This window comes from Xyrauchen texanus, chromosome 39 (genome assembly GCF_025860055.1).
Source record: "Xyrauchen texanus isolate HMW12.3.18 chromosome 39, RBS_HiC_50CHRs, whole genome shotgun sequence".
In the NCBI taxonomy this organism is placed as follows: domain Eukaryota; kingdom Metazoa; phylum Chordata; class Actinopteri; order Cypriniformes; family Catostomidae; genus Xyrauchen; species Xyrauchen texanus.
Genome location: NC_068314.1, coordinates 33,411,679 through 33,432,494, shown reverse-complemented (window position 1 = coordinate 33,432,494; position 20,816 = coordinate 33,411,679). Strand labels below are relative to the sequence as shown.

Here is a 20,816-nt window from a genome sequence, read left to right as displayed (position 1 = left end):
TTGTGTAGTTTGATTAAATATGATTGTAAATTGTGTATTCAAATTAATAAATAACAACTGTATTTAGAACCCCAGTGAGCAAGCCGAAGGCGACTGTGGCAAGGAACACAAAACTCCATAAGATGTTGGTTAATGGAGAAAAATAACTTGGGAGAAACCAGGCTCACTGTGGGGGCCAGTTCCCCTCTGACTAACATCATGAATATAATGCCGATATTGGTTATTTATGTGCAGTGCAAATTATGGTTTAAAATGAGTAAACTAAGTAAATGTTAAGGTTCAGTGTTTAAAACAAATATTTTGTATGAACTGTAAGATTAATGACTAATGTATTTGATGTTTATTTTTCTGGTTCCGGCAGACATAACTAAAGCAGCCTAATTAAGAGTTGATGGATAAATTAGGTGTATGCCTGGCTAAATAGACAAGTCTTTATTCTAGACTTAAACTGAGTGTGTCTGCATCCCGAACAGTTAGAGAGACTATTCCCTAGTTTAGCAGCCAGATATGAAAAGGATCTACCTCCTTATGTGGATTTGAATATTATAGGAACTATTAACAGGCCAGAATTTTGCGATTGTAATGAACATGATGGAATAAAGCATGGTAGAAGGTCACTTAAGTAATGCAGAGCTAGACCATTCAAAGCTTTGAATGTAGTTAACAAAAACGTTTAATTAATATAAAATGTAACAGGTAGCCAATGTAACAACAATAAAATAGGGCTAATATGATCATATTTAACGGTTCTAGTCAGCACTCTGGCTGCTGCATTTTGAACCAATCAAAGTTTATTTATTAAACTTGATGGACATCCTACCAGTAATGCATTACAATAATTAAGTCTTGAGGTCATGAACACATGAATTAGTTTTTTGGCATCAGCAACAGAGAGCATGTGTTGTAACTTACTTATGAGGTGTAAGAATGCTGTTCTACAACATTGGAAATTAGATTTTTAATGGACAGATTGGTATTAAATATAACACCAAATTTCTTCACTGTAAAAGACAATGTAACAGTTCATCCATCAAGAGTCAAATGATATTTTAGCGGTTTATTTTTAGAGGTTTTTGGTCTAATAAGTACCTCTTATTTGTCAGAATTGAGTAGAAGAAAATTTCTGGCCATCCAATCTTTAATTTCATTGATACACTCTGATAATTTGTGAAATTGTGAAATTATGGTTTTGAAGAAATATAAATTTGGGTATCGTTGACATAACGGTGGAAACTTATTCCACAATTCCGGATAATATCTCCCAGAGGAAGATGTATAAATAGAAAAGCAGAGGCCCTAAAACTGATCCCTGTGGCACTCCATACATAATTTTTTTATTTGACAATTCCTCGTTTACATAGAAAAAGTGGTATTGGTCTGCTAATTAGGACCTTAACCATTCTAATACAAGTCCACAAATGCCAGCATAATTCTCCAGCCTATTCAAGAGCATATTGTGATCTATGGTGTCAAAGGCAGCACTAAGTTCTAAAAGCACTAGAAGAGAAATGCAACCGCGATCAGATGATAAGAGCGAGTCATTTGTAACTCTGATTAGTGCTGTCTCTGTACTATGGTGGGCCTAAATCCTGACTGAAATTGTTCATATACACATAGTTGGGAGGACACTGCATTTTCTAGTATATTTGACATACATGGGAGGTTTGAAATCAGTCTATAATTAGCCAATTCTCAAGGATCAAGCTATGGCTTCTTAATAAGCGGTTTGATAATTGCCATTTTAAAGTTTAATGGGACATGTCCTAAGGATAGTGAGGAGTTAATTAAATTAAGAAGAGGTTCTGAGATTACAGGGAATACCCCTTTTAAGAGCTTAGATGGTATTGGATCTAACATACACGTTGTGGCTTTTGATGTTTCGATAAATTTTGCTAGCTCTACATGGCCTATGAAGACTAAGGATTGAAGTTGCTTGTGAGGAAAATTATGAGACACTGTTTTCTGTGTTACTGTGACAGACAATTGCATACCAAAGTGCTTGTGTTGCTCAATGTACTACCCGCATCCGAAATTCTCTTTCTCACTGACATCCACTAGCGTTCGGATGTGTGTCTCTAACTCATTAGCCTTCTCCGTCAGCCTGACTAATTCCTTACATTTATTACATGTAAATCCCTCACTAATGACAGAAGAAGCTATAATAAACATGTGGCATGTAATTCAGGAAGCAATAACATTTGCAGATGCCATGACTTACCTCAATTTGTTGTTCTTGTTGTTCTCAAGCAGCAAGGGTTTGAGATCGGTGTGAATCCCTCAAGCAATTGTTTGTTGTTATGGCTGTTCTTGATAAGTGGTGCTTTGAGATCAATGCAATAATCTGTGTAACACAGAGGAGAAAACAGGTGTGGATGGTAAAATGCAGTTTGATCACGATAAAAATAGAAAGTGGATGCATGCGAAAAAATGCACGCAGTTGAATCGTGAAGAGAATAAATCAGAAAAAACATGATGCACACTGAAAAATGGATTAAAGATTAAAAGCTGAAAACAGATATATAAGCGATGCTAAAATTGCTAGCAGGCTACAAACAAAGACTCAAGATAGGCACCAGCAGCAACTGGAACAGGAAGTCTTTACCGTTTAATTTGTTAAACACAAAGAAAATTATTTCAAATAAAACACACAGAAAAATATCCTTTAATATACAAAGGCGAGCTTATTCAGACCCTGTGTCATATGTGTCATGTAGAAATTAAGCAGTTAAAATAAAAGCTAAATTTGAAGTTTGATTCAAATAATAAATTTTTTAGGGTGAAGTTAAATTTATAAATGTTATATAGCGATTTTGATCTTATTTTTTTTATTTATATTTCTTTATTTGTTGTTTTCTTATGAGTTGTGAATAGGACTGTAAATGGAAATATTTCAAGAGAGAACATACAATTACCGAGTTAAAAAGAGTAGCCATAATAAGATTTGGCTTCAGCTTATTCATTTTTGTATATTTAAAACAAAGAAAATTATGTTGGATGCATTGAACTGTCATGAATTGTATAAATGCTGAAATAAATTAATTAATTAATGAAAAATAAATAAAACAGTATACTTGCTTAACTAACTTTTCATCGTTATTACAATATTACGATAGTAAATGTATGGTTTCCGGCAAAAATCTAAACATGCTTAGCCTACAACAGTGGTTACTATAATAGAAAAATTATTTCAGCCAAAAACCATGGTTAATTTATTGTGAAGGAGCACAAAACTATTACGAGGGAACACAAACTGCTGCAAGAGAACTCAAAACTTATTGCGAGGGCACGCAAAAAAAACGTTATTTATTTTACTTACCCCACTAGCAAATATGTTGTTCTTGTTTTAGGCATAAACCCCACTGAATGGTGTTAGATTTCTCTACAAACAAAAGGTACAATTTTCATTAAGAATTTTTTTTTTTTTTCCGTCTTATTTATTTTTACCAGGAAAATAAAATGGAAATAATCAGTAAGAACATGCTTTTTTTTTTGCAGGATTTATTCAATATATAATGAATGAATCAATTATATTTATATATTGTGTAGCAAAAGTTTGATTTTTAGAGATTACTGAAACAATAATCATGCAAGCGCAGTAGTCCAACTGAAATTGTAACAGTCCAAGTTTTGGAAAGTCGGACTAACAGACCTAGATGATGCAATTGTAACTTGGCTTTGTCCAACATGTATACATATTAATCAGAGTTGACATCTGCGTAGTGCGCATGCACTGAAAAATAAGAGTTGCCCAGCTGAAATCCTTCCTTCAAATATTCGATTACGCATTGTGGCCTGTATACTTGGACAAACAAATTAAGAACACTGCTGCTTGATTACACAAAAACCCTCTGTAGCTTGACTATAACTGTGCAAATGTGTAGCTCGCTATGTTTTGGAGTGGAGCCATTTTGTTTGTCTAAACCACAAAGTGTCTTTGAACAGGTGCGTTGTAGATGACAGAACCTGTAAATCATCAGAAATGTACCCAAGCACATTGATACACCCATATGTTCTTGTAAACGCATATATCCATGTACACAGATCCTTTCCTATTTTCATTTTAATGTTAACAGTCCATAATATGTTTCGCATACATATAGACTATATATATATGATTCGACAATACAAAACAGGAGGAATTAACACATATGCAATGCTACATGGGAATTGCCCTACATTTGTTCAGGGAACATCACTATTCTGGTATTTCTTCATTATTACATCCACTTTATGCATTCTTTTCAATTAAAGTTGTTGACTACTGACATGTATCTTTATCTGTATTATTTGTTACTATTCTTTTGTTTACCCTTCATTATCTTCAGCAAACAGTTGGTTGCCTAAGGCTAACATTAGCCAAATAACAAGGACTACAACTAGCCAACTACGTTCCCAGACAGACTAATAGATATTTTTTCTCGGATGTTGCCATATAATACACTATGTTTGGCTATCAGAATTGAGAAAATTTGGCACACTAAAACTTATATAAAAAAATATCCCCTACATATACAAATGTCTTGTAAAATGGTCTTGTTTAGGTTTGTCCTCTGCCACCATGTCCCATTCTATATGTCCTCATGCACAGTAATACCACTTTTTTTTACATTCAGAGAAATTTAGATTTTAGCCTTTCTAGACACACCATGTATTAAAGGATTATGGCAAAAGCCTAGGTGGGAGAAGTGGTTTTATGGGCTTAATAAAATCAGGAAGATTTTAAGTCTCACTTTTTATGCTCAAAGGAAAATTATGTATACAGCTACTTAAAATGTAAAACATTTTATATATATATATATATATATATATATATATATATATATATATATAATAATCACTTTGCTATATTGATTATGTCAGGGGTATTTTCTTCTCTTTTCAAACTCACTTTTGTTCTTTTTAAATAAATTTGCTGCATTTTGTAGCTTAGTAGCTTGTTTTCTGGGTCAACTTGGTTGAAAATAAATGGCATCATCAGTATCAAAACTGTTGTGATAGAGTGTGGATGCAGTATAGTTTAGCTAAATTGTTCTTACTGAACACTCCAACACCATCAAAAACTATTTTCAAAATTATTGTGTTTGTGTAAAAGTCAAAAGTCAAATCTACTTATATCAATTTCAAGATGTTCAAACATGCTTTTAATATATGCTTATTAAATGACTTCAGATACTCTCCAGTGTGTTGTAGATTTTACCACTGATTACTTACCAGTGGAGAAGTACTAAATTTAGAAGAACTAAAGGCCTGTTATTTTATCAGAAGTTAATAGTGTTGATTTAATTTGATTTTGTTTGATTCCATGGAAACTTATATCACCAGTAAGCTATGACAATTGTTCAACAATGTTTTAGAGTTTCTAATGTATTCAGACATGATACCTACTATAATTGCATGTTGATGTATACAGATTTTGACCAAAATTACCAGGTTTGGTCTCATTATCAATTTATTTGACATACTGTGATATGTGAAAGTACTGCAAGTTCCAGCCATTATTTATAAATATTTCCAAAATAATTTTCCCAATTATGTTTCCAGAACAATCCACATTCTGTCAAATAACATTTTTGCTTTGGATCAACAACTCTTCACTTGAAACATGAGAGAAGGGGCAGTGAACCCTTGTGACGCATTTATCAATTATTCATGAGTAAGCATGCTTGCAAGTTCAGGTTTCCTTAGTGCCGCTTAAAGACAACTATCAGGTAGCAAAACAATTTCTTTGTCCAAAAAGGACAGCATGCAGCCATCATTTTCTCTGATGGCAATACTGTTTATCAAGCCAACCATATTTATATTGATGGTATTACAGGTTACAAAGTACAGTGATTTTTTTTAAGGGTATGCAAATACTTAATTTGGCAGATGCAAAGCTACCTCATATCATCTCTCAAAACCTTAATTAGCAATATTGCTATCCCATGTTCATGGGAAAGAACTTACCAAGCAAACATCATTCACCAAGCAAACAGCAGCATCCTGGTAATGCAGCCTTTTATGTCTGTAATTTATTCTGTAACTCCACCTCTAAAGTAAATTATGCTCTCCATTCTCACCAATTATGCTTGCAATACCTAGGGTTATGTTTCTCATCTTCATAGTCCTATAGACAAACATGTACACACACACACCATCATCATTGTTTATCCATAATGTCATTTGCATTTCTTGTTTATTTTGTTGTCTTTGGGTTTGCATACTCTGCACTTTAAAGATGCCACTATTATCCCTTACAATATGAATTAAAATAAATCTTAATAGGAACCTCAGAACTAATAGGAAATCTTTCTTATGCTAATTATCAATAAGTTGTCAATATAATATTCACTCTTGGTTCAAAGTAAAGATTGAGATTAACAAAGCCCTGGTCCCAAAGTCTGCAAATCCCTGGCGTGATGTGCTTTCATAGCGGTCACCTGCACCAGGTGAAATGATACAGGTCTCCGCCCTCAGAGAACACAGTATGCAAATGTTCTCGTTGCACAGATCAGGTTCTGAGTCACCCTGTGAGAGGAGGGACAGCTGACAGTTCGCTTCTGCTCTACAACCTACACTGACTGGATTAAGCAAGGACCAGCAGTCCACTATAAATTTCTATACAGAGATGCCAATAGCAGAACTTCTGGGTGTGCAGTTTGACATGCAGCTCCTGGGTAAATTAACGCTCTCTGTGGCCGCCATGCTTTGCGTCTCCTTTGTTTTCAAATTCTACCACACCAGGGCACAAAATAGACGGCGGGGTAATGGAAGACATCACTTGCAAAGCGGCACACAAGCAACCCAAGGAAGCAAGAGCACCTGCAAGACAGAGCAAGAACCACAGAGTAAAGCTGCCAAGGAAGAGTCTGAGAAGGAGAATAATTTTCAACAGTCCTCTAAGAAGCTTTTGCAAGAAACCCTAAAAACTGCCAATGCTTCAACTGAGAGAAGCCAGCCTTCGGAAACTATGGACTTGGACAGTTGTGCAAAGGAGGAAATGGCAGGGAACAGCAACATAACGGAGGATGTGGGCACAGAAGTGGACAAGGAAAAGGATGTGGTAAATAAAGCCAAACTGATGTTGACCTTAGAACCCCCTGCCCCTGATGTACCTGAAAAAGATCAATTCAGTCCAAGTGGACTGCGATCACCATGCCTAGTAAAAAAGCTAGATAGTAGTACAGGTATTGGAAGGGAGCTGAGACAGGACCTTGGTTATCAAGGCATGTTCCCCAGTTTTCAGTCAAAGGCAGAAATCAAAGTAGAGAATGCGAACCTCATCTTGGATGATTCGAGTAATCGCAGACCTGGAGTTCATGGAAAGATCTATGATTACTATGTAGAGTCTTCCTCTCATTTAATCTCAGATTTAAGCCCTACCCGGACTGTCAGTCCAGTCTATGGTCAGACCGAAGGCAACACTCTGTTTAAATCCCAATCTATGGATTTGCCTCATTTCAAGGAGCGCTCACGGACACCAAGTCCACAACCTTCCAGTTTCATTATGAGAGATCTTAAAATATATCCACAAATTACTAATGAGCCTCCTGTTAAGTCCAGCAGGCAAGTAATCATCCGCCAAGACAGCTATCTAAGCGCTGCAGACTCTGAGCTTCTGATTCCCATTCCCACACTGAGGACGTTAACACCTCGTAGCTGTTCTTCACACCCCAATGACAGGTCTTCAAGCCCGTTAGACACTGATAAAGCAAACATGGATAAAACTGAGGAACCACAGGTGGAAGATGTTGCCAGGGCAAAATTCATACACTTTCCAGAGAACATGGGAAATGCAGAACTTGAGAGTCTTACGGGAAAGCTTGATTTAGGCAACTGCTTGGAGGCTTTAGAGCTTGCTAAAAAAAACAGTCGCACTGCCCTTCAGCAGGCTGCTCTCCGTGTTATGTCTGATAATTACCTCCAGGTCCTCAGAGATCCAGCCCTTTTTGGCAGACTAAGAGCAGGGGAGCGTGAGAACATCCAAATGCAGCGCATGAAAGGAAGGAAGTGGTTAATGGTCGCTGATATGGAGTCCAAAGACTGGAGTAGATGTCCATCACAGTCTACAGATCTGGATCCAGTTAAGACATCCAGTAAAATGTATTACTATGATGATTATAAAGACAGTTGGCATCTTCATAGCCACATTCCCCAGGAAGTGTTATCTAAAGGTTGTGCCATGTGCACCATGGATAATTATCTGTTTGTCGCAGTGGGCTTTCAAGGGCCTGACCGTGAAGCGACCCCTTCAAAGAAAGTGTACTGTTATAATCCAGTAACTTCTATTTGGAGTGAAATAAGCCCCATGAATGAGGCAAGGCCTCACTGCAAACTTGTGGCTCTGCAGGGCCATCTTTACGCCATTGGAGGAGAATGTCGATCAACAGTTGAGCGGTACGACCCCAGGACTAACAGATGGTCCTTTGTCGCACCTCTTCCAAACGAGACTTTTGCTGTAGCCCACCGTGCCACGGCTTGCAACGGTGAACTGTTTGTGGCAGGGGGTACTTTGAGATACACCCTCTTACGCTACAATCCCAAGACCAACACATGGCGTGAGAGCATGATCGTGGGGCGTAAGGACAGAACCATGGAAATGGTGGCGGTGAGAAACTTCCTGTATCGCTTTGAAGTTAGTCCTCTTGGCATCAGTGTGTATCGCTACCATGCAGTGGCTCGGTTGTGGTACGAATGCTCCTCGATATGCCTCCCCCATTGCACTACCTTTCAGTGTGTGACCATGGACAACATTATCTACTGTGTGAGCCGACAATTCACTTTGAGGTTTCTTGCAGATGAGGTATCTCCGAGCTTTGTCATTCAGGATTTAAAAGTGCTCTCGCCAGCGAAAGGCATTTTGTTTCCTTTTGTCCTTGTGCTGCCCGACATGACCAATCTACAAACCCCTGTTTAAGCAAGGTCAAACCTTTCAAGTAAGAGGCCGTCTTAAGCATACACTCTGTTTATATTCTCAGGACCAGGGCTTTTTATGTTAGTGGAATGTACCGTTAATTAATATTAAAATTAGTGGCAATCAAAATGAAATATCAAAGCTATTACATTCAATTGTTCAGCTACATCACAATTACACAGCACTTACTAATAAATAAATAAATTTGCTGTCTCATTGAAAGTGATCTGTTTGTTTTCGACTTCCATCCACTCTGATGTCTAAATCATCCTTTAAATCTTGGAAATGTCTTGTGCAAGCACCTAAAGTGTTTTACTAAATATACTGCTTTGAAACACTGTGTAGATAATGTCATCCAATCAATACTGTATGTAGAATAAAGCCAAACCACAGTCATAGAGCTGCCATAACAAACAACATGAAAGGCTGGCATTACCACAATTTATGTAAGCTAGATAATTATATTCATTGCATTTTTCCTTGGCATACTAGCAGTAATATTTCTTTGCATAGCACATTGATCTTACATGATATCAACGTTTTTTTTTTTTTTTATCTCTGCATTGTATTGTCTTTTGTATCATTTTATTTTTCATGCACTCGCACGAATCTGGTCACGAGAATGGGATATATTTTCAGCAAATGGTTTACTCATGAATCATATTCATGTCAACACATTGCCTCTACTTATGGTCCACTTATGGTTCTTTCCATAGACATTTTTACATCAAAGAAGCACTTTGGGGAGCTCAGAGGAAGAGTTTATGTCCTCTTTATGTATACCATTAAACATTATAGAGAGAACTAATGATTTAATGTGTAAGCAAAGAAGAACCACCTCTTCATGCACAATTCTGTCTCTATCCTCTGAAGAACTGAGAATAAAAGTCTCTCATCTATTTTAACTGAGTCTTGGTTCTTGTGTTAAACTTCAAGTAATGAGTTTTGACAAAATGTGTGGTTGTGGTAAGAACTTAATTCAATTGAAATGCAATTAAGCTGCGAAAATTAAAGCAATCATGTAATCAATTTATGCTAATAAAAATATACAATAGAATCACCACTACAATCTTGTATGCATGTGTGATCACAGAGAGCACACATGAAGAGGAGAGTGTAATGATGCAATGCACCATGACTTGCTACTGCTTTCCCTCTGTGTAACACTAGCACCATCAAGTGGGGGATGTAAAGGGCTGTTTGAGTCTCAACATGTTGGTACAGAACTAATACGTCAACATAAAAAAGCCAGTGACACAAATGCAGAAAGATGCAGTTGGAATCTTCAGAGGGAGAAAGTGAGATTGAGATGCAAAACCCACTCAGTGGAAGTGTGAATACAGACGGCCAAATGTAAAATATAAGCAGGGGTGAAAGGGGACTGAAAAAGCATACTCATGTAGAAGTACTGTTACTTCCCATAAAATGTAGTGTGAGTAGATTAAAAGTAGCTGTCCTAAAAACTACTCAAGTAAGAGTAAAAGAGTAGCTCATTTAAAAGTACTCATGAGTAGTGAGTATTGAGTACCGAGCTGCAAAACCTATGCCCCATTATAATGAACACTGTATGCCAACTTCTTAAATGCAACACTTATCTATGATAAACACTACATGGATTCCAAAAAATAAAAGGGAGACACGATAACAGAAATTAAAAGTTTAAAAAGTTATTTTTAATATACAGATCAACATTTTAAATCATAATGTATGAAACAATTACATTAAAATCAGTTTATGTGTAGGTCTAAATTGAACCTTAATGCCGACAGAGCGTTATTGTTGTGCATAAAACATGTTCATACAATGCAAGGAATGAAAAGAAATGGTAAATAAGCAGGATCACTTGGCATGTCATGTCCTGCACAATACAGGAGGTAGAGCATGCATGGGAAAAGTTGTTTGGTACAGGGGATACATCATGCTTAAAAAGGAATAATTAACCCAAAAATGAAACTTTTCTCATCATTTGCTCACCCTCATGCCATCCTGGATGTGTATGACTTTCTTTATTCTGCAGAACACAAATTAAGATTTTTAGAAGAATATCTCAGCTCTTTTGGTCCATACAATGAAAGTGAATCAGTGCTAAAATATTGAAGCTCCACAAATCACATATATCAGCATAAAAGAAGCCTAATCCACGTCTCTCCAGTGGTTTAATCCATGTCTTCAGAAGCGATATGATAGATGTGGTGAGAAACAGATCAAAATGTAATTTCTTTTTTACTCATTCTCCTCTCTGCAGTCAATCTTCACTTTAACTTTCACTTTCTTCTTGTGTTTTTGGTGATTCACATTCTTCATGCATATCGCCACCTATTGGGCAGGGAGAAGAATTTCTAGCAAAAAAACTTTACTTGAAGTCATGGATTAAACCACTAGAGTTGTATGTATTACTTTTATGCTGCTTTTATGTGCTTTTTGAAGTGTTACGTTTTTGGCACCCATTCACTTACATTGAATGGACCTACAGAGCAGAACTATTCTTCTAAAAATCTAAATTTGTGTTCTGAAGAAAGAAAGTCATAGACAGATGGCATGAGGGTGAGTAAATTATGAGAACATTTTCAATTTTGTGTGAATTATTTCTTTAAGTAGCACATGGGGGGCCACATTGTCCTCTATTTGAGATACAATGTTCAACTTTGATTTAGTTCTTGTATCTTTTAAGCTCAGCAATAGTTGTGTTCTCATTCTAATGCATGATGTACAATTTTCTGAAGTTTGAGACTGGTGGAATATTCTGCTGAAGTATTGCTCTGCAAATGTTGATACTTTACAGCCTTTATAAAGGCTCAGCAAAATTATAAATTATTTTATCATCTCAACTTTCCTGGTATTTTATTAAATTAACACACTCTCTACATCAGGGGTCAGTATTATTAAAAAACAAACAATATTTAAAAAAAACATAGACAGTAGACAGTGCTCAATTCGGTTTCATGTACTCTTCAAGTCCAACATTTTGATGCAAATATGCTTTTTGTCCCACTGTTTAAAGACATTTATGTTTAGACATACACGACTGCATTTACATTAAATCCTCACCAAGATGGGCATTGGCGGAATTATAAAATGTATTTGATCATTTAGGCACGAACCGCATTAGCGCTCAAACATTAGCCACCTGTCATTCAAACAGACGCAGCCAAAAAAAAGTCAATCTTTTATATTTCATCTAGATCAACCAACCAGTGGTGCTCTTGCTATCGCGATTGATGTAATGAACACCCCTGTACTAAATGTAGAATATAGGCTAAATATAGAAAACTACTCTACTGATCGAGTACATCTCTCTTTTTTCTGATAAACATCTGGATAATTTTATTGCCCAGCCCTATTGATAACATTGCATTTGTCTCTCAATTCAGCCCAATAATCTCAGTGATAGATAGTTAAATTACAGGATACATTATAGACACACAGAATCTAGTAAGCAGAAATATGAAATTTCCCTTGATATATTTCTTCAAATTAGAGGCAGGATTAATGCTGATATCTGGCTTGAGCAAGTTAAACTCACATGACACGATTAAGCAATTGGCCTTTTTCACTGTGAGAATGCCTTCCTGGTGCGGCCGGTTACGTTCTGCTGTTGGTGCCAGATCTGCAGCTGCCGTTCAGGTTTTTTTTATGTGTGATTTGATTTGAAGGGAGTCACGAAACTCTCCCTAGCCAATCATGTTGATAGATAAAATAAAATCAGGACAGGGAAATAGCGAACACGGCCGGTGGGAAAATAGCGCAGTAAAAGTACAGTTACGGAACTTAAAATTTACTCAAGTAAAAGTAAAAGTACACCATTTTTAAACTACTTAAAAAAAGTACAATTCTTGGGAAAAAGTAGTTAATTACAGTAATGTGAGTATTTGTAATTCATTACTTTATACCCTTGAATAAAAGCATCTAATTCCTAGTAATTAAACGCTTTGATTTACCATAATTAAACACTTAATGGAATGGGAGTTGGGAAAGTGCATCAATGAGTGACTCGGCAGATTTGCATTAGCACTGTAATCACTATGAAGTGTTGATTCGGCTAGCAATGCTATTCTGTGCAATATCACAGCTCACCTTACACAGAATGTGTGAGAAATAGACTCTGCAGTTCATTTTTTGATAAATGGGTAAACACACTCACTTGAGTGCACATAAAATAGATATCCAAATACACACCAACATGGAAAGAATGCATTTTTTTTTTTAAGAAAAATGTAGGTACACTACATGATTATTATTAGAAGTAGTAGTAAGACAACATAACCTTACTTGAAGACACAATTTGTGTTTCTCAAGTAAATTTATCTTGTTTTAAGGATGTTTAGATATAGAAAATGTTTCTTTGCACTGTGCCATAGAACAATAAACACAAGGTAGTTGATGCCTGCTCCCCAGGTTAAGGCCAGTCTTTGTGGTACTGGAGGTCTGAAGGTGTTGAGACAAAGGCCAAGGGTCACAGCGGGTAAGCTGGATTATTGGAAACCTGCCTGTGGGGTCTGTGATGCAGTGCCAGGTCCTTGTAGCTGTGGTTGGCAGGGGGCAAACAGCTGGAGAAGCGCTTAGGCACAGTAGCGTGGCGAGAATGACAGAAGGCGCTCAGGGGTGTGTACAGGGAATGAAGCCATATACATTAAGTGTGGGCACATCTGCCTGCTGTTGTTCCATGCGAGTCCGCCAAGTCTCCACCAGGCCAAAGTTAGTCGGGAGGCCTGTGTGTAAGTAGGAGAGAGAGAGAGGAGGAAAGAAAGGAGTGAAGACATCGCCGTTCCAAAACGTAGTGATCTACCTTGCTGACTACACACTAATTAAGCCTTATAAAGCAGCATCCCAACTGAAACAAAAAGCACGGGAGATTTGACTAGGGTTGACTCCTTACGTGTAGAAAAATAAGGCAGCACACTGCACACTTTCTTTTAAAATATGTTTTGTCTTATTTTTCAGTAACAAATATCAAAACATCTTTAAAAAACAATTAAAAAAAGTTATCGAGATGACATATTTCATCTGAGATATTTTTTGTTATATGAATGTCTCATTAAAACTGACTTTGAAAAAAATGATGGCACATCCATGGGACAGCTGTAATTTACACTATGCCTACATCCTTTATTTTTGGTACTTTTCAAATGCCTTTTCTTTTTTACAGTATGTCCCAGAACCAGATGTATATATTAAACTATGAAAATCCATATAAAAAATGCTAATTATTACATTTGAAACTATGATAATCAAAGAGTGCGATAAACAAACCATTTCAACATTTAGTGTGTGAAAATTATTTCTATTTGATTTATTTTTTTATTACAGCTGTCCCATGGATGTGCCATCATTTCCACCACACCAAACAATTTAGCTTCTGTTTTTTAGTTTTTTTTTTTAAAGTTAGTGTACTTGTTAGCCAAAGCATGCTTATGATGAAAGTTCAGACAATTGATGTTTACAGAAAACAATTATTCATCAAGAGAAATATCACTTATGAGTAAATTAATTTTATTTGGCGTCATTTCCTATAAAGCTTTAATTTTGTCAAATTACGGAAAAAGTGTGAATATATTATTTAATTATGTGTATTTAGGATACATAAAATATTAGTTATGAAATTAGCCTGAACAAGACAAAGAAGTCTGCCATAAAAAATTTAAAAAATAAATAAATAAATATAATTTCAGCCACCGTCATTTCCACAACAGAATTCTATTAAACACAATACAGAATTTGACATGTCTGGAAATGACACTGTGGTGGGAATTTTTTATGGCTTACAGAAAATGCCAAAATTTACAAATCTCTCATAATGTACAAACGCTGTTTGAAATTGTTTTGAAAAAGATTTTTATGTGCAAAATGTTTGAAAAGAAAGCACTTGACTTTCTAGAAGTCCAGAGAGCTAAATGTCCCATTCCTTCCTTCTGGAAAAGCTTTTTTTAAAAAAAAAAAATTATTAGTAGTATTTTCAAATAATATTTTTAAAACAGGTCTCCTGAACACGTCCCCTGTCAGTTGTTCAAATATATATAGGCCTTTATGACTTTTCAAATAACAATAACATAAAAAGATTGGACTTTGAATAAAGGTCAGTGTTAACATAAGAGATAACCATAATCATCCAGGGATGTTCTCCAACATTAATTCAAAAAGTGGACTGGAGTGCGTTAAAATCCACAACCAACCATCTGGAGCGAAGATAATGCTTAATACATTGGATGGGGTGATCTGACCTCTGTGGGATCCAGGCCAGTTTGACACCAGTCCAGGGGCGCAGTGAGGGTACGTACGATTCATCAAAGTGTGAGTCCATGCAGGTACTGGGAGGCAGGGACACCATGATGAGACCGCAACTGCCTTGGAGGAATACCCTGAAACACAGATTAAACCCACGAACGTTCAATTTATCAGACCAATGAGGGGTAGAACAGATCATTCACAAAACACACAGCTAAATAAACCAAACTAGGTTTAAAGTTATAGTGTTTGATATAGACGCACGCATCAAATTAGGGCTGCACAATTAATCAAAAAACTAATCGTAATTACGTTTACGACTGCCACAATTATGTAATCGTGAAAACTGACAATTACAGCGTTCAATTTAAGTCTGCTCCTGTTGCGTCACTTTTTTCTATTTACAATGTGTTTTTGCAGAGGTTGAGTATTCTAACCAATCACAGACAAGTCCGTTGAGCAATGAATCAGCAATGGCCAATCAGAGATGCTTAAATTAGTCCTCCATCCTACCAGTAATGACAACTGATCCTGATGCACGTTTCATGGTTTCATTTTCAAGTCCCTGTGAAATCAATATTAACATTTTTCTGCTTTTAGTCTTTATTTATTCCCTTTAATGTCATCAATATGCTAGTGTACAAATGCTGACAACATTCGGTTTCAGAAGATATAAGCATTTCAAACCAGCAGTCTCTCTCTTCCGGCTTGACAGACCGAGGCACAGTCATGACGACACAAAGCGCCTGATACATTTTGTCCAATCAAATGCTTTTTAGAACGAGAACACTCCCTCCCCCTAGTGTGTCTGGCAGGGTACTTTGAAAGGAGCACAATCCATGCTGTAGGGTCATTTCTAAACAGATTTTCCTATAAGAATTGTTTAAAATTAGTTTTGACTTACCATTATCACCTTTTAGCCTTCTGAAGCTCTGACAGTGGAGACTAATTGTCTTCGTATGGAATAGGGCATCGGACTGATGCTGAAGCTGGACTAAAGGAAACTCGCTGGAGTTTATTCATATTTTTCTGTAGACGGAGATTTCTTGGATATACCGCTTGAGTTGTACATTATTCTTTACGCTTAGTGTATTCAAAATGTGGACAAATTAGCTTCTATTCACTTGTTTCACAGCGTCTCCGGCATGGGCGGCGGGTGCCCTAACAAGAAGGCTAAAGGCTACAGCCCATCTTGAGGTCAGGAGAGTGATGTTTATACACATTGCACAGCTATCTATCAGAAGGTCACTTTTACATTCAACCCCCTTAACCTCACTCCCATCCGGGTCATGGCACCATTGTGATGCTGTTGATCTACCTGCTCCGTACAGGACTCGAACAGGGGTATCCAGCATGGAAGGCACAGCTAAGGTTATGCAAGATACATGATAAATACACAGAAAATGAGCAACAAAACTAAAACTGATATGCCCTCATTCTATTTAAGGCATTGATGTGAAGTATTTACTCCGCACTTGGCCCCAGGAAGGGTCATAGTCATATAGAATAGATATAGGTGAAATAGTTATAGGGAAAATATTTAAATATCAAATGTCAAATTATGATCATTCTTTTGAGACAGCAACATGTTTGTTTTGTTTTATTTTGAGTAACAAATTTAGATAATGCAAAGTCAAAATAACCGCTGCAGAAGGGTGCAAAATTTCAATCACAATTGTCATGTCATCAGGGCTGGACTGGTAATCTGGCATAGTGGGCATTTTCCCGGTGGGCCGACGCACATTTGGGCCGATCAGGGGCGGAATGCCCATAGGGAGAACTGTGTAGGATTCAGCTGAGCAGTTATTCCTAAAATATAAACAATTTGTAATCTTTCTTGTAACCTCTGAAACAACTTTCCTTTTCGCCTGATGTCACAAAGCCCACTTATTTTTTACATTTACATTTACGCATTTGGCAGACGCTTTTATCCAAAGCGACTTACAGTGCACTTATACTTACAGGGACAATCCCCCCGGAGCAACCTGGAGTTAAGTGTCTTGCTCAAGGGCCCAACAGTAGCATCTTGGTGGTGCTGGGGCTTGAACCCCTGACCTTCTGGTCAGTAACCCTGAGCCTCAACCACTGAGCCACCACTGCCCCACATTTTTTAAGCCCCTCTCTTCTTACCTCTTGTCATATAAACACAACTCACAATCCAGTCCATTCCTAATGAATAAATAAAGTCCTGCTCAACATTGTTTTCTCACTTAATATCCTGTTTCAATTGGAAACATGTTACTAAGGTGACTAAGGCTAATATTTCTCTAACATCTCCTTGTGTGCTCTACAGAAGTCGTATGGGTTTGGAACAACATTTTTGGGGAAACTACCCCTTTAATTATGCCATATCTACTACGTCTGCTGCCTCAGTCATTTAAAAAACAAAAAAATGAAGATTTGCTCATAGTCTGTTTGTGATGTTTGGTAAGATACAACGCGGCTAAACGGCTCCTTTAATTGTATTTTCTCCCAAAACACTAAATAGCATCAAAAGCTGCCACAGCACTTTCCTAAACGCCTGCTTGTCACTATGAACTGCAAAATGTTCCTCTTCCTTGAGATCGTCGAAAAGTACATTTTCCTTAAGGTGTGCCTTTAGCCCCGTTGTACCCTAAATTATGCATAAGGTGATGGATTAGACCACAAACCTCTGATCTACGAATAGCCTTTCTCCTCACGACAGCATCGGGCCTGTGCCACATGTGTGGCGTGTAGTCCAGCCTATTGGTACTGTTTGCTTTCATGCACTCTCGAGAGAACTGCCACACACACACACACTCACACACACACTCACACAAGCAAATAAGAATGGCAGAAACACTTAGCAAACAAAGCCTGCACTCAGCAGAGCTCACACTTGCTTATGGATTGCAGATATACTTCTTCCACAGCTCTCTCAGGTCTCTTCCAGACTCGCAGACTGCAGCACGACTCCTCAATCCCATTTGTCTGTCTACAGTCTGTGCTGACCAAGCTGATCAGCAGCGCTAATTACTTTTGCATAGATCGGAGCACTGTCTGAAGGACTGCACTGCTTCCAGAGTTTGTACATTGCTTACAGACCAGCTTTTAGGTGTTGTGTTAACTACTGTGAGCTACTTAAAAGGAACTCAATCAGCAGCATCTGTGGCATAATGTTGATTACCATAAAAATGATTTGACTTGTCCCTCTTTTTCAAAAAAAAAAAATTAAATATATAAATACAAATCTGGGTTAAAGTGAAGCCTACAATGGAAGTGAGTGGGGCAAATACTTAAGTAATTTTCTATGAAAAATGTTTTAGAAGGTAACTTAAAATGAGTACTTTAGTGCCATACTCGTGCTCTATTCTCCAACCAAACTGGCTCCATTTGTCATGAGGCTTTTCCATTTTTGCTTATACAATACAGGCCTATATAGTTACTTCAAGTTACTTGAACATTTCTTACAGTCTCCAACGTGGTTAGACATTTAGATATGACGCAAGTCACCAGCTCCTATTATGACACTGTCAAAGCAGGAGAAAGTTTAGAGAGCTGTTGCCATGGACACTCCAAACACTGTTACTGGGACCATGGGAGCAGCTGCAGCAAGTTTCATATTTCTTTAAACACACCATGCAAATCCTGACTAACTCTCTGAATGATTATAATTAGCCTCACTTGCAGTAGCACCAAAGCAGAAACTGCCGTCTCATTCAAATGATGGTGAACACGGGATATAGAATGTGGGAGGAATTTTAAGTATGTCACAAACTAGAATGTCATTTATGATTCAGAGGGCAAATTGAGCATTGTTTGTATAGACATGTATAACACAATTTATTATAACACTTACATCAATCAAAACGATGGAAGCCAGATCCCACCTTGGAATAAATAGAGGTAATTCTGACTTTTATATATCACAATTGTAACTTTATTTCTCGCATTGTGAGTGTATTTCACACAATTGCAATATATATAATCGTAATTATGAGAAATTAAGTCTGCAAAAATGACATATAAAGTCGTAATTGTGTTCAAATTAGAAAAGGTCATTTTGACTTCATATCTCACAATTATGACTTCTTTTCTTACAGTTGAGAGATGCAATTGTGAAATCAATTACGAGATTTAAAGTCACAAATTTGTCTATTTCCTGCAATTTTGAATTAACTGAATTAGCTTAATTATGACTTTACATCTGCAATTGCGAGTTTATATCAAGCGTCTCACAATTGCAAGAAATAAAGTCAGAATTGTAGGAAATATAGTCAGATTTTTGTCTTTTTTTTTATTATGTGGTGGGATCAAGGCACCATACAAAGCCCTTCTTAATCAAATGCAAAATTCGTAAAAATTTCCTCTGTTTTGTCACCGAATATTGCCAACTGAAATTGGACCTGGGAACAGGGAGAAGGCAGATATACATCTAGCAGAGTGTGGCTGCCAGTTTCGCCCTGCATGGGTCTACCCTGAAATCGGTTGCCATTACTGAAAGGACGTGGGCAGTCACAACCTCACAGTCATCCAGGCGGGCAGGGTACCTGTGCTCAGGAGCAATTTAACAACCCTCCCCCCTCTTCCTCTCTTCCGAACACACTCGAAGAGTTACTAAACATAAATGTCGTAGTTAGGCTCAGTGAAAAATGTAAAAGAAAACAATTCCATGTAATGAACAATTTACTGCCGCTGCCTAGTTAACATGTAATCATGTAATCCACAATAAAGTACCTGCAGTCTGATTATGAATATTTACATTTTTTACTTAATCCCATTACAAGTACATCATTTTCATAATATGATTACATAATCCAGATTACATGTAATCAGTTACTACCCAGCACTGCCAACACACCATTATTAAATCTAAACTCAAATATGAACAAGATTTCAGTGATCTGTTTAGAATAAACAGTAACCTTGGATGACTTGAAATAAAGTAGTTTGGACTATTATTGTAGTACTTTTGAGTATGTAAAGAGAAATTAAGGTTCATGGTAATCTACAATATCCTGGAGAACACAGATCAGAATCTCATTGGTACATTAACGTTTACACATTTGGCAGACGCTTTTATTCAAAGCGACTTACAGAGCACTTATTACAGGGACAATCCCCCCTGGAGCAACCTGGAGTTAAGTGCCTTGCTCAAGGACACAATGGTGGTGGCCGTGGGGATCAAACCAGCAACCTTCTGATTACCAGATATGTGCTTTAGCCCACTACACCCCACCACTCTTTGGTAATATGTAGACCTTCATATATGTTTGTTTTAAAGGTTTGTTATGCATAAACAATTTTAAACAATGATTTATGTTTACACAGTTAGTGTAATAAACATTTGCAATATAAAAGCTGGTGATATTAATACATACACAATACTCAAGTATGAAATGCATCATTTGAATAAGCATGAAATTGGGTTTATATCATAGAATAAGAGTGCGAAGATATTTTAATTGATGACTGTTTTTTTTTCCAAATTCCAGATTAACTTTCTGGAAACCATATAGATCTCACAATAATCTCAATTGTCTCTTTCTCATAAGCACAACCATTTTTGTGATTTGTACATTTTGTTGGGAATATTTTATGAACCCAAGTTATTGCTAAACTTCAGATCAGTTACAGACATACATTTGACACTGATTCAGCTGAAATCACTTTATACATACACCAAAGCACTGGTTTGAAGCAAAAGATTCGTAAAGGTTTTAAAACTTTGTGAAGAAGT

At 36.9% G+C, this 20,816-nt stretch overlaps 1 protein-coding gene and 1 pseudogene across 1 annotated transcript; one reads left to right on the top strand and one right to left on the bottom strand.

Moving 5' to 3' along the window:
• Positions 1 to 6,592: 6,592 nt before the first annotated feature.
• Positions 6,593 to 9,750, top strand: LOC127632837 (kelch domain-containing protein 7A-like). The gene has a single exon (XM_052111642.1). It carries the CDS (start codon positions 6,608 to 6,610, stop codon positions 8,894 to 8,896), a length of 2,289 nt encoding a protein of 762 aa, XP_051967602.1. The 5' UTR covers positions 6,593 to 6,607; the 3' UTR covers positions 8,897 to 9,750.
• Positions 9,751 to 13,346: 3,596 nt separating this feature from the next.
• Positions 13,347 to 18,489, bottom strand: LOC127632842 (cilia- and flagella-associated protein 107-like; annotated as a pseudogene).
• Positions 18,490 to 20,816: the final 2,327 nt, after the last annotated feature.